At 47.0% G+C, this 14,679-nt stretch overlaps 2 protein-coding genes across 2 annotated transcripts in view; one reads left to right on the top strand and one right to left on the bottom strand.

The window, feature by feature from the left end:
- Nucleotides 1-658: 658 nt before the first annotated feature.
- On the top strand, nt 659-11,427 carry LOC144157940 (1-acyl-sn-glycerol-3-phosphate acyltransferase epsilon-like). The gene is made up of 5 exons (XM_077688651.1): nt 659-813; nt 1,847-1,937; nt 3,394-3,555; nt 7,355-7,478; nt 10,469-11,427. Exons 1-5 carry the CDS (start codon nt 772-774, stop codon nt 10,683-10,685), a joined length of 636 nt encoding a protein of 211 aa, XP_077544777.1. The 5' UTR covers nt 659-771; the 3' UTR covers nt 10,686-11,427.
- A 475-nt stretch (nt 11,428-11,902) lies between these two features.
- The window catches only part of LOC144159219 (uncharacterized), a 69,489-nt gene continuing 66,712 nt past the window's right edge, over nt 11,903-14,679 (bottom strand). Inside the window, exons 7-9 of the mRNA XM_077690581.1 lie at nt 14,330-14,446; nt 13,594-13,675; nt 11,903-13,477 (exon numbers count right to left, since the gene is read on the bottom strand). Of these exons, the coding sequence (XP_077546707.1) occupies nt 13,372-13,477; nt 13,594-13,675; nt 14,330-14,446 (305 nt within the window). The 3' untranslated portion in view covers nt 11,903-13,371. The remainder of the gene's footprint in view (nt 13,478-13,593; nt 13,676-14,329; nt 14,447-14,679) is intronic.

The following is a 14,679-nucleotide window of genomic DNA, read 5'->3' as shown; positions in this document are numbered from 1 at the left end:
AGTGATTTATCGTCTATAGCGAACTAAATACGAGCTTTGGTTGGTCACGATTTACTTCAATGACAGTTATTCGTTTATGCCGAAATTGAAACAGTGAGATCCGCGCGCGATATCGGATATAACGAAGAAATATTGGACCAGGAGGCTGAGAAGCTACTTGGAAAGCTCTCCTGGCATCCGAAACTGCAGAACTATAAAGGCCCTTTTGTTCGTGGACACCGTGGAAAACTCCATCTTGCTCAGGGCTGTTAGTAGCCACCAAACGAAGATCACATCCTTCACCGGATAAATAAAGACGCAGGCCTGCTTTGTCACGTGAATTTTGTTCTGTGGTAATTTCACGTACTCATGTTCCGGTTCATTAAATTAAAATTAATTTTTTTATCAAATATTTTTGCGCGATCCAGATGGTCGATTTGTTAGAGCCGATATTTACCTCTCCTGTTATAACAAATATCGGATATAACGAATTAATTTGCTGCCCGGATACTACTTCGTTGTAACGAGGTTCGACTGTACTACAAGCGTTGCTGCAGAGTGTAACTTTTTTATTTTTTCTAATTTTCTAATTTATCTATTTTTTTTTAAACGATACAGATTGTCACCCACGGTGAACGAATGTCTTCAAGCGATTTAGTAAATAAACGCGACCCTCGGAGGGATCTTCTCTGCGGTGCTTTTCTCACTAATCTTATTTTTTTTTCCTTCTGTGCCTCCTTCGAACAGCACGGCTGCATCTACATCAACCGCCAGCAGCTGAACGCCTTCAAGATGAAGCGAGGCCTCTACTACCTCCAGAACAAGAACATACGGGTACGCAAGTGATGGGCGAATGAATGCCTGGAGCCAGCTGCGTTCGACTTCATCACGTGTTGGAGGCGAAAAGCAAAAACGCCCGTGTGTACGAGATTTCGGCGCACGTTAAAGATCCCCAGGTGGTCAAAATTAATCCGGAGCCCTCCACTACGGCGCGCCTCATCGTCTGCGTTGCGTCGGCGCGTTAAACCCTACAATCAATCAATCAATCAATCAATCAATCAATCAATCAATCAATCAATCAATCAATCAATCAATCAATCAATCAATCAATCAATCAATCAATCAATCCATCAATCATCACGTGCCACATAGGCCGTTTTTGGAGTTGTAAGCACATTCAAAGGCGCGATAAGGCATGCAAAAAATCTTTAAGTCCGCTTCATGTGACCAAATCCCGTCGGCAAGCCGTGTAACCGCAATACCTTACCATGAACGGCCAAATGGTGATTGAAACAGTAGATGTCCTTCTCAACACAAAAAATGGCATGTCTGTGTTCTCTTCCTCATTGTGCATTATTCAGAGCAGGAGCACGGTCCCTACCCCCGTTAGGGTTAGGAGTGATATGTATGACCTGCCACTCGTTCCACTCATCAGGATGACACTTATCGCATTGGTTTTACTAGTGGTTATGATGATGATGATGATGATGATGATAATGTCATGAAATTCGTGCAATTCGGAGCTAGGCATATTCATAAATAACATTCGTAAAGAAAATGGCGGATAAGATGCGCTTTGGGCTTTGAATGCAACTGTACTCTTCTGTGACGCCACGGTGAAAAGCAAAGGTATCCGGGGCATGAAAAATATCGAGAAAAAGCTTTCGAACTTTGGAGCAAGACTGTGAGATTTTAACTGGCTCAGATTAGCCTGCGCACATATTCTAATTCATGTTGGCGGGGTTCTTTTTGCGGTGTTTGAACTGTGTTTCAGGTCCCCTTTAAAGCTGTGAGCATGCTAAGCTCATTTCCCCTGAAAGTGCTTTACAACTCCTTTTCAATGCTGCTTGCCTGTTCGTTTGCGCAGTCGAGCGTGGTGCTTTTTCCCGAGGGCAGCCGTTACATTCCTGGGAAAGAAGAGGCCATTAAAAAGAGCACCGAGTTCGCACGGAGCCTAGGTAAGCTCTTAGCATACCCTGCACTCACCCCTAGCTCGGCACTCAAGGACTCGCACGCAAGCCCCATCGCTTAGACCGGGCTAAGCCTAACTTGTTTCAAAGAAATGGCTCTAACCGATATGTCGCAGCCACGTTTTTTCTTCGGGTTCGGCGACAACCAGTGAGGGAACACCGGGACTCTTTGCAGGGTGGAAGGCTGTTTCAGCGGCTACGCTGAACGTTATTTATTCTAAAACTACACTTGGTTTGCATACAACGCACAATGGAAGTTGCGCACTTCACTCGTAACACTTCCCGGCCATGTACCTGCTCAAAAATGTCGCGAATTGGGCCAGTTGGTACAGATTCATAGTGGTGAAACAGCGCGCAAAAAACAAGGACAGAAAGAAGACGACAACAACACGAGCGCTGTGGTGTTAAGCACAAGGCTCAGTTTGTTGAGTGCCGATGCAATGTCGTGTACTGCATTCCTTTGAAATGCAAAAGGAAGTACATCGGGCAAACGGGGCGATGCCTCAATGAGCGCTTTCGCGAACATCGAAACACCCTCAAGTGCACGCCTACGTCACATTTATCATCTCACTGTAAAAGTTGCGGCTGCTATCCGTTGCTTAATGAAACTACAGCCTTGATGACTCACAAAGATAGGAGAACAAGGGAGATAGCGGAAGCCTTTTATATGAAAAAGAATTCCGAAGATTGTGTTAGTTGCCCGTCCATATCGCTACTGGACTGCGAAGTAGACTATCTGGACAGATGTTGTATGACTGGTTGATCTGTGCACTTGTGAGATATACGTCAAGATTGTTATGGTCACACATGTTCTTATATAAAATTTCCCTTGTGTAATAAACACTTCAGTTGATAGTCAGCGCTCGTGTTGTTGTCTTCTTCTTTCTGTCCTTGTTTTTTGCGCGCGATGTTTCACCACTATGAACATGTACCGGCTATCGGCTCTAAACGCGGAGCGGACCTCTTCTGGTCGACGTCTGCCTCTTGACTCCCGCTCCAGCACGTGTCAAAGCCTTCACTTGGAGTGCGTCAAGACCTTCTATGGAAGTTCGTCCAATCGATCGTCAAATCTTGAGAGACGACCCAAACCGAAAACCAAGAACGAACCCATGCGACGACTTTTCGCGCGTTAAGTATAAACGCATGTACGATCGAACGATCTAAATATATGCCGATACGTGGTTTATGAGATAAAGGTATACTATCGTACTCCTTGTTTTATTATCGTCTTATCTGGAAGCGTTCCTTTTTCGCGATTTTTCAAGTAGCTGTTCTGACGCAATGGAAGCAGCCCGGTTTCACGCACGCGCGCCGTGTGTCGAGAGATCTTATCAGAGCTTTTCGGTCGACCAAGCGGTCTACGGGGAAATGCACTAGTCTTTTGACAGGACGCCATCAGTACCACTAAGAAAGCTTTCGCTTTAAAAACACGACTGTTTCGCAGGACTCCCAGTTCCCCGCCAGCACCTGATGCCCCACACGAACGGGTTCGTGATCACGGTCCAGGAGATGAGGGAAAACTTGGACGCCGTGTACAGCGTGACCATCATTTACGGCGGCACCAAGATGCCTCACGGCGGACGCAACCCTTCGCCGGGCATCTGCGGTGAGACGCGCACCCTTGTCATAGCCTTGCTTACGCGCCGTTTTAAATGCAGAGCATTTCAGTAACTCACGTTGACGTCCGTCGTAGTCCGCACCGTCGTTGTCCACACCCCTCCCCCTACACTATATAAAAAAAATACTAGCCGGCGCCTGGTTTCGATCCCTCGACCCTGCGGGCGGAACGCAATGTACATGGTGCTCTACCCACTGCGCCACAAAGCCGACACAGAATGGGAGGCTACGAACGCGCCTTATATCCTTGACTCATTCAAACTACGTCAAGAAGCTGCTGATACAATGCATTCACTACCACCAACTCCCCAAACACTAAACGTTAACGCAATACACCCACCCCCTATGCGACGCATTTACTGAAGTCCCCCTCGCGGGGAGTTTCTACCCTTTTTAAGCACCTTCGAATGTCGAGGCGATCGGCGAATTCGCGAGCTACGGTAAGCCCGCTTATTTAACGCAGAGCTCTGCCTCTTCGACTGACTTTGAACCTGTCTATCTGGTACTAAATCTGAGGATGTAGTGGCATCTCAGCATGGCTGCCAGGTTTCCCGAATTGTCGGGGAGACTCCCGAATTTGGATGGTTTTGTACGAGTGTACGACCGACACAAAAAATCTCCCGAATGCGCACCCGCGTTTTGCCAAACCTTTCTCCCAGTCTGGACACATTGCGCTGGAGCTGCCTGACAATACAATCTAATCTTACACGAATTGACATCGTTATCAGTGAAGAGCTTCAAAAGCATAGACGGCGGGTAGTACCACATAAACGCTGAATGCGAGAGGTAGTTGAGCATAGTAAAGAAAAATTGCATCCAGTTCCGAGCATCCATGTCTGGCACAAGTCTCAATCGCGTTCTTTTGGTGAAGTGTCGCACGAGCGAACATCGTTACGCTGGACAGAATTTCCGAGACTTCCTGAAAAAAAGCGGCGTCAGCCACGTCGAAGATTTAGCCACTCACCAGTGGCGGAGCTTGCTAGTAGTTTGCACGAAACACTTCAGTTATGGCTCTGTTATAACTAAATGAAAAATGCATGTAAATTGTCCCACTCTGTTACTACTAATTTTTCTATCCCTAACCCCCCCCTGTCAAATTTCCCTAATACCATCCCGGCGAACCTGGCAGGTAGGCATCTGTATGGTCTAGCATAATCGGGGAGGAGTACGCGGGCCAGGTGTACACAGTGCAACGGCAAACGTCATGTGGAGATATATGTAAGAACGTCCGCAGAGGCAGAATCCTGAGCTTTGTCCTTATGATGTTCGTTTCAGTGGGTCCGCTTGGAGCGAGCTCTCATTGACTGAGAGCGGACGACACGAATGTGACCGAAGACAAGCAGGGCTTCACAGTGTGCAGCTTAAATACCTCGCCAACGCAATTAGGGGCCTCCTCGATACCCGGATCATCCGCGGACATGCCCGGACCGCGATCCAGCGCTAGATTTTCTTATATGCATTTCGACAGGGCCCCCAGCCCGAGGGGGCACCTTTCGGACTGCCCGCGTACTCTCCAGAACTGGTTAATCGTCATGTTGTAAAACGGGCGCGAAATGGACATTTCTGAAACGGATTCAACTCAGCACTTCGCTCCATATGTACAAAAAGCATCGTGTTACGTATCAACCAGGGGCAATATTAGGGACAAAAAGTTGGATAGCAACCAGGTGAAAAAGACGCCAGCTTCAAAACAAACAAAAAAGTGGGGTCAAAAGCGCGCGCCCAGTGCGGAGGGTGCAAAGACCCGGAAGATGTTCTAAGCGGAAGTTTTCGACGCGAGGTGACGCATGGTAGAAAGCAAAGCGACGTGGTCACGTGGTTGCGGGGAGGCAGCACCGGATCCTGACTGTTGCCGTTTTATAGCGTACACAAGAGCTTCATGTGGCACTTCTTGCAGTTCGACGTCGTTTCAATTTGTAGTTGTATACGGCAGACTCCGGTTTTCGTCGGGATGTCTGTGCATTGATAGAACGACGCCCAAATCAGCGTCAGAGCAGCGACAGCTTGCATATGCATTTAGAAGGTCTCACCTTAACACCGATCACCGCATGGTTGGGTAGACACACATTTTTAGTGCTTAATTGCGAAGCATATCGTGGCGGAGCCTGTAGATTGATTGACGGCAGTGGCGTATGCAAATGTGGCCCCTCGAGAAAGTTCCAGGATGATGGGGGGGGGGGGAGAGGCAAGAACAAGGCCACGAACTCTGATTATCGAACGACAGCTTTGATGCCTTTTTTGCTGTCCCAAGTGATGCACCTCTTAAAATTGAAGGGACAAACAACCGGTTTTTGTGGAGTACATGTCCTCCAGCTCATATGAAAGCCAGCGTTTCATATCGTGGGGTAACCGCAATGAATTTCCAAATAAACACACGGAAATAATTCTAATTTGTCACTCAACTTTCTGAAGTCTGTAAGGTGGCGCCGCGTAGTGTCAAGACGCGACACCACCCTACGTTGATGATTGATTGTAGGGTTTAACGCACCAACGCAACGCAGGCAATGAGGCGCGCCGTAGTTGAGGGCTCCGGATTAATTTTGACCGCCTGGGGATCTTTAACGTGCGCCGAAAAATCTCGTGCACACGGGCGTTTTTGCTTTTCGCCTCCATCAGAATACGCCCAAATACGCCCAGATACGCCCAGAATACGCCCAAAAATACGCCCAGCAAACCTTTGGTTTTAACTTTTGAAATTCCCGTTGACAGAACTATCCGGTTTTTAGATCTTAAGCTTCATTTTCCGCACAATCACATCTGCTGGGCGTACGAACCACGAGCCAGCAAACCGCTTCTACCCTTTGACTCATCCCATTCAAAACTCGTGAAAAGGTCTATCGTAACAATGTGTTTTAAAAATGCCCTTAACAAGTCCTGTTTCCACTCGATACACGAAAGTTTTCGTAAGCAGGTTGATCGGCTCCTGTTAGCGAGGTACCCACAGCAGCTATTGGCCTCGATAGCAGAATCATTGATGCAGAGGTTAAAAAGAGAGGGACGAGACAGTGAAACAGACGTAGAAACTAACAAACGTGACAAGCTTACTGTTATTCCTTACATGCACCGCATAGCGCACAATTTGAAAAAGATAGGAAAAAGAGCTAGCGTAAATGTTGTGTGTTCCGCTCCCAACAAGCTTTCCTCTATGTGTTCCAGAGTAAACAAAACCAAAAGAACAGTGCAGTCTTGCTCCGTAAAGCACGAAAATCGGTTTGTTGAATGTGTTAAAGGCGTCGTCTATTCCGTTCCGCTGTCTTGTGGGAAAACGTACTTAGGCCAAACTGGACGATGCCTAAATGAAAGATTAAAAGAACATAACTATAACGTACATACGGCGATTAGTGGCCACTTAGGTGTCCACTGTCGGGATTGCCGTGACTGCGCCCCAATATTTCAAAAAACGCAGGTCATTTCAAGACACAAAGATAAAATAACAAGAGAAATAATTGAAGCCGCAGAAATATTGCGCAGAAAAGATAAATGTGTTAGCGTTCCTTCCGTGTCCCTCTCGCAGAAAGAGATTTATTATCTGTCCCTCAATAGTACAGCTAGTGTTTGTGGCACATGGCGTCGGTGAAGCGTGACGAGCGGCTTCGTATATCGTGATATTTTCGGTTTTTCTTGTGCTTTTGACTATTAGCATATATATGTGGAAAGCCAAGGAATAAACCTCAGTTGTAAGTCAGCGCTCGTGTTTGTCACCTCCTTCTTCTTGTGTCTTGTCTGAGTTTGCGCTGCTCCCCTTTCATAAACTTTGCTGTCACCGCGCCGCCGCTCGCTGCGTGCAGATATGTTCACGGGACGATGTGGCCTACTGCACATGCACGTGCGGCGGACACCCATAGACCGGGTGCCCGAGGACGATAGGGGCCTCAAGAAGTTCATCTTCGACGCCTTCTACGAGCAGGACGCGTGAGTATATATAGCTTGTATTCACTGGCGAGGCACGCATGCAGGCAACCATGTGAGCGCGCCGTCACTGGTTACGTTCGGCTCGCAGGATGGCGGTACTTGTCCGTGCTAAGCACGATGTGTGTTGGACGTTCCAAACTGTACTCCACAAACGCAAAGTAATGCCTCGACTCCAATGTGAGCGCGATTAATAGCATCTCTGTTGGCACCACCTTTGAGAATCGGGTTGAAACAGAGCAGACGACGCACGTCGGTGATTTTTTTTTTCTTTTCTGCGGCGTGCGGCCGCAGCGGCACAAGCCGCGCCATGTCCGTGGCCGTTTCCAGTGCTGCCGAGCGAAGGAATTGACTGCTAAACTTTTCAGTGAATACCATCTATACGCACACACACCGCGCACGGGACATGTAAGCATGGCAGTCGATGTGTTAATTGTTGAGAACGCTGCAATTGAATCAGCGTCTTGTGTGCGTGTGTTTACGGAGAGTCTCTTAGCGACACATTGGTCACAATAGAGTTGAACCTTGATTCAAAGGAGCCACCGGAACCCGTAAATTACTTCATTAAATTCGAAACTTCGTAAAATCGAGAAAACCATAAGCCTTTATGTAGTCTTTGCGCTACTGTTGCCACAGCTGGCGCCGTAGCATGCAACGACCAGTGCCTTGTCTAGCTTCAATTTCTGCCGCAAGAGGGATATATAGAGAACATTTTAACCCTGCCAGCCCTGATTTCTTTTTCAAGCAAGAAAATCTTCGTGTGCGTTTTGCAAAATTTTAGGGCTCCCATAAGCCCACAAACGAGAAATAGAACTGGTAGTGCAACTATTAACTGATATATAATGAGTTAATTAAGACACTTCGCCAACATGGATGTTATAATGAACACAACTTTTTTTTTGTTTTTGCATGTTTTCCTAAATTTTATGACCACATGAGCCTACACATGAAAAATGAGCTTTCCAGAGCACATATTTATAGATATACAAGCTTGGGAATAAAACTACGACATCTGCATTTTTTTATCCTGAACGTAGTAATTTTGTTTTCACGTCAGATTTTTCTTATTTGTAGCGTCTAGCTCCGCTTAAACGCAACAATGGCGATGTCTGTCGCCATAGTCATCCTTAAAGGGCAATTCTTCAGAAAGCTATCAGTTTTGGTTTCGTTCTGTATGCACCAAGGGGACATTTGTGTGGTGGCGTGAATTCACACCACCAGGGCCGAAATAAGCCGTAGTCCAGGAATCCATGCGCTGGTTGCCCTAGCCGTCTTTGCCCGTGTCACCAGGAGAGTCTGGTCCTCCAGTGGGCGCTGGTCGACTGTGTCTCCCACTGGTCGGGAAAGGAGCTGCCGTGTTCTGATGCTGCCGTGCTTGGCATATGCAGGAAAGCCCCACCCAACCGGGTTCTTCAGGGTGAAATTGCAAGTATAGCCCTATTGCCTAATTTTTAGGCAATAGGTCTCATAGGCAAAATTAGGCCTGAAAGGCCTATTTTCCGGGTCTCCCCCTAGCACATAACTATATAATGTTATCGCAGCTTAGGATTCTATAATTTATTGTCTCCTGACCCTGACATATAAAGTATGCTAATTACTTTCCATGGATATTTATTTGTCTGCTGTAATAATTACTGTATATATTGAGCATTTAAGACCAGGAGGTCCCCCTAAGTTTTTACTTTGGGACCTCTTTGTGCTCTAACCTAACTTATGCATTGTCTATTCTACAAAGAACACCTATTGAATAAACCTTGCACCAATGTTATCATAGTTTTGGATTTCATAATTGTCACTTGACCCTGACATGTTAATGATAATCATTTTACTTCGGACCAACGTTGTCGTAGTTTAGGATTCTATTTTTTTTCTTGCCTGACCCTGACATGCTAATGATGTTATTTATTCCCATTATCCCGAGTCTACTGTGTATGTCTATTTATGAAGTATGGTACCAGATGTAGTGGTTTGGAAAGGTATTGCCAATATAAACTTCTCCTTCCAGCATTCTCTTATCTTTTCGCCGGGTGGCTGAATCTAGGGATAGGCAGACAGATAGACCAAAATCTTCGTGTTTAAATAGTCCAAGAAAAACTATCATCTTTAAAGGCGCCATGCAGACAAAACACAAGTTTGGTTCATTCGAAAGATTACCTCGTCAGAATCATAATGACACCATTCTTAACGTAAACTTCACTCACATAGGCTTTATAATTAGGAAAAAAGGGAATGGCCATGCGTCCCACTAGCTCATTTCCCGCAACAGAACGTATGATGTCATACGCGCCACTCTGCGATTGGCTGAGGCCGGCAAAAGCAAACGCAAATTAGGCAGAACTTATGAGCTTGCCGAACGAGCTATTTGCGCTTAAATTTAGGGTAAATTCTTTTTGTAGCCGTCAGAATGGCGGGATAAACAGTGGAAGTTATGAAACCACACGTAAACATAGAAGTACCGATGTGTGCTGCTGTTGGAACTGCGCGCACTATGCTTGGTTTAGCTGCACAGCACTGCGTCGCTTTGGGGTTGTCTCAGACGACGCTGGCCCACTGGAGTAAGCGACGGTGTCTCAAGGGTCGAGCGAGCACCATGTTTCACGAAATGATTATTTCCTCCCTGAACAAAAACAAGCCAGGTACAAATACGGTCAAAAACAAAGCAAAGGCAGAAAACGGCTTGCTGCGGTGTGGTGGCGCCATCTAGGTTGACTAACGGTAAACAAGTCTCCGCTTTACACCAAGTTTAGCTTAAAGCCCGTTCTTACGATGTCATTGCAGACGTCGTCAAAACATACTATTTGGCGGGACAATCAAAATTTCAACTTTTTTTTTGTTAATTTCGCAGTGAATAAAGCATCGTTTGCTTCCTGACAAGCGCTGAAGGCACTATAAAACACGAAATCTTTCAAATAAAATAAACTTGTATTTTGTCTGTATGGCCCCCTTTCAAATATTTCATGAATAAACTTTGAACATTGATTCGCTATGCGTAGACTGCTGACCGCCTACTACGAGTCCGAAGAGACGCCGGCGCAGCTTCGGAACCCGGTGTCCATTCCGTGCGAGCACATCCAGTTCGTGCTCATCGCCACCGCGTTCATGATGAGCCTGTTCCTGCTCACGCCCACCGGCCGCAGCACCGTCTGGAAGACCTGGCTCTACGGCTCCATCTTCGGCTACTCCTGGCTCGGAATGAACTCGGTCGCCTGAGGCCGCTTGCCTCGCCGTACTCGCTATCCTCTAAACGCGAGCTGGAATTTTTTAACGGAACCCTCGCCGCCATTACCGGACTCGACCATACACGACCACATCTACATTTTTTTATTGTTTGTTCCAATTTTGAAAAATTCATTCGCTATGTAACAATCACTCTAAGCAAAGAATGAGAAATAGGATATAAGAGAAGCTTGATATGTGCCGTACCCTGCGGTCTCCCGCTTTTTCTTTGGCTGTTCGTCTCAGGTTTACCTTGGTAATATCTTCATGTCCATTAGAACATGATTGCTGTTGCGGTGCGCCTACATCTAGCAGCACCATTGAACGCCGTGTGCTAATCGAGGTAGCCGTTCCGGTGGTCAGCTACGCCATTGAAATGATATAGCGCACGTATGCTAGTGGCGGTGTGGGCGCCTTTCAAAGCTACCGGCAAGAATATTTTTTTACAACTAGTTCCACCATATTGGTGATCCTAGGCATAAACGTTCCTTTTATTCATGACACCAATTTGCTTTTTGTACCCCCGGTACTCAACTACGGAACAGAAACTTGGAAGCTCACTATGAGGGTTCAACTTAAATTGAGGACTACTCAGCGAGCAATGGAACGGAAGAGGATAGGTGTAACATTAAGGGACAAGAAGAGAGCGGAGTGGATCAGGGAACAAACGCGTGTTAAGGACATATTAGTAGAAATTAAGAAGGAGAAATGGGCGTGGGCGGGGCGTGTAATGCGAAGGCAAGATAACCGTTGATCGCTAAGGGTAACAGAGTGGATCCCTAGAGAAGGCAAGCGTGGCAGGGGGCAGCAGAAAAGTAGATGGGCAGATGAGATGAAGAAGTTTGCGGGGATAAATTGGTCGCAGATAGCACAGGAGCGGGATTACTGGAGATTAATGGGAGAGGCTTTTTTCCTGCATTGGGCGTAGATAGGCTTATGAAGATGATGATGACGACGACTATTATATGCGCAAGACGAAAATCTTACTTACCCACACTTACCAATGCTGAATGAGCAATTCAACGACCCATTGGGTGTGCAGTAATGACGTTACCTCTGAGGACCCACCATATATGCTACGACGTGTCCGAATTGGTGGGCCACGATTTTAGCGTTGTGCATGATAAAAATCTGCAAATTACGCATGTCGGAGGTGTAGGATAGGTTCACAAGACGCACGTTGGAAAAAAAAAAAGAACTAAAAGAGCACGTCAGTACACGATATATTTTATTTTGTTTCTGAGCGTTCGTGCCACGTTCTTTTTTCCTCAACAGCAACAAACGTTGAACGTCATGCACGCATATATTATACGATTTCCATTTGGTTCCGGTGGTCAACGGCGGTTATTATTGCTACAGTAAAATAAATTGATATGAGCGCATGTATTCAAATATATATACTCGTATATAGAATTCGCGCATATCGACTAGACGTTGCCTGTGAAGTACTCAATGAACGTTCCTCAGCTGGGTGGAATGATCTTGAGGGATTTGTATATATTCACATTCAAAAAGCACAAATCGCGATTTCTCATGCTAAAAAAATTCACTATAGGCAGGTACACGTGGGAAAAAACATAAATACATCTTTCGTCGCCGTTAACGCATTTAGAAATTTTCAATAAATAATTCGCTTTATCGCTTAATCGTCTTTAAAATTGCGTAATTGATTTCATTTCATAACGTCTAATATCTAAGTCAGGGAACACGATTCTGGTGTCGGAATATATTAGTGGTAGATTGTCGCTTTTCGCCTTCTCAGGGCTTTACTCACCGCGAGTACTTAAAGCAGCAGAGCGTAAGAAAACTCGAGCTGCAAATATCATTAATGCATTCACGCATCGCAGCGAACTATGAGATTTCGCTTCACGGTGATAATAAATAAATCACACCGCCCAGTATCCCACAAGAATAGTCACCGCTCGTCGGCTATTGTAGATACGTAGCTTTGTTCAACTGCTTTTGCTATATCAACCTGGAAATAAGCATTAGCGGTCTTCTCGTGTAACGGAATGAATGCATCGATGCGGAAGTTGTCTCTAGCACCAAATGAAAAAAAAAAAAAAAGTCGAGCAAATGCAAACATGGAATGGCAATGTGATGCTGTAACTATCGGCGCCTTCCCTCCGCTGGCAACGTCCTCCGAACGAAGAGTCCACAGGTGGGAGGTGCGTACGAGTATTTCTAATACGCGCCTCTCGAAGATTTACTTCCAGGGCTGAAGGCTCTTCTTGAACTCAACTACAAGCTTGCTCTCCAAGGACTTGGCATTCCGGACCGTCTCTGCAATACCACCTTGAAGTCTTCCCTCCCGCAAAATTTAGTTTCGCTTGGTGAGCCGAAGTCGGCTCGCCTGTACACGTACGCCTCTGCAGGAACAGCCTCTCGACGACAAGTGCCAGATCCTCAAGGACCCTACAGTAAAGGATCTCAGTCTAAAGGGACCTGCCTCTAGTAGTCCTGCTTTGCCCTCCTGAAGGATTTGAGTCGACCCTGCAACTCGAAGGGCCAACGCTCCAGCAGAGGCACTCGAACTTGTCGTCCAACAAGTTTGCCCTTTCAAACATGTCTACAAGGGTCGCCCGTTGGGCGGGGTCTTCCTCGCACACGTGGATAAGTGGGTGCGGCCCCGATCCCGAAGCGATGGCATCGACCTGGAGCCTACGGTAATCTTCATTGATCAGCCGTGCTTCCAGGGAGGCGGTGGTCCGCTGGACTGCGGCGGTACAAGGAGGGCGATGTCTGGCTGCTGGGTCGTCAGGTGTGACAGGCTCCGCCGCCGTCGCCTGTTTTTGGGATAAGAGAATGTAAAAGGGAAATCGGATCAACGTGCTTGTCTGAGAAAAGTTACCATTGCTATTCCCATCTTTCTAGCCTGAAGAGTGGGCGGGAAATGACTTACTTTTTGAGTTTGAGAATAATGATGACCACGACTGTGTTCCCGAGCAAAAGGAACGCCATGGCCAGGCACGGGACCAGGACATCTGCGAGTCACAAAGATGCACCACGATCACCTCTGGGCTCGCACGTCATTTAAAGGTTATATTAGCTTTAAAGGTTATATCACAGTCATTTAAAGGTTATATCACGGTATACCTTGCACGCACGCAATCTCACTGCAGCTACTTCAGGCATGCGTGAGCAGACAGAGCAATCGATTCCAGACACATAAAGCAGTCGGTGAAACTGGTTCCATATCAGTGCGAAGCTTCCAACATCAAAATAATTATCGGTCCATCCCTTTCGCCCCTACTCCCACTTCAAGGCCTTGGAGGCTGATCCCACACAGCCCACCCCTGAAAGATCAGCTTCTGTGTGTCGGCAAAGCCGCGGCCGCGTCCACGGCACTCGCATTTCCCTGAGTCGCGATGCGGGCCTCCTCTCCCATCTCCCGCACTCCCCGTTTCAAAGGTCTTCGATCACCATTACCGACAATCATCGGTCGTTTTCATGACATCACAGGCAAGTTAGTAGCCCCGTCCATTTCGTCCCCCCCCCCCCCCCCAACCCAAGCTCTAAAAATTCCAGAGGGGGTTGCCCCCCTCCCGCGCACGCCACTGCTGACCGGGGATCAATCCTAGACCCTTCACTGTCGTACTATCGTTTGCATTGACGTGGCTGCAGTGCACAGGTCTCACCTGCGAGGAATTGCATAGAAGCGTCGTTGTCGACACCGTCGCGCTGCCTGCGCCCTTGGAGCAACGGCAGCTCATCTTCGTCGATGACGCTCTCGTTCGGGAACAGCGACAGTCGCGCTGCGGGGAAGAAAGTGCCCGTCACCCTTCATGTCCTCACTCAACGAAATTGGCGCAGGTTGCACTAGTCATGCATGGCTAAAGAAACTTAAAATTGGGGGTCGACCTAGCTTCTTCCGGTTTTGCTATATCTTGCTAGGCTTTGCTAAGTTTTGTTAGGTTTTGCGATGTTCTCGCTAGGCTAGGTTAAGTGTTAAGGAGTGAGGCCAAGTTTAGCCGGGTTTTACAAGACC

Source organism: Haemaphysalis longicornis, unplaced genomic scaffold, assembly GCF_048455015.1.
Source record: "Haemaphysalis longicornis isolate Haplotype H1 unplaced genomic scaffold, Haemaphysalis longicornis Haplotype H1 scaffold_10, whole genome shotgun sequence".
NCBI classification, from domain to species: domain Eukaryota; kingdom Metazoa; phylum Arthropoda; class Arachnida; order Ixodida; family Ixodidae; genus Haemaphysalis; species Haemaphysalis longicornis.
Note: the sequence above shows the minus strand (reverse complement) of the source record. Positions and strands in the feature narration are given on the sequence as shown.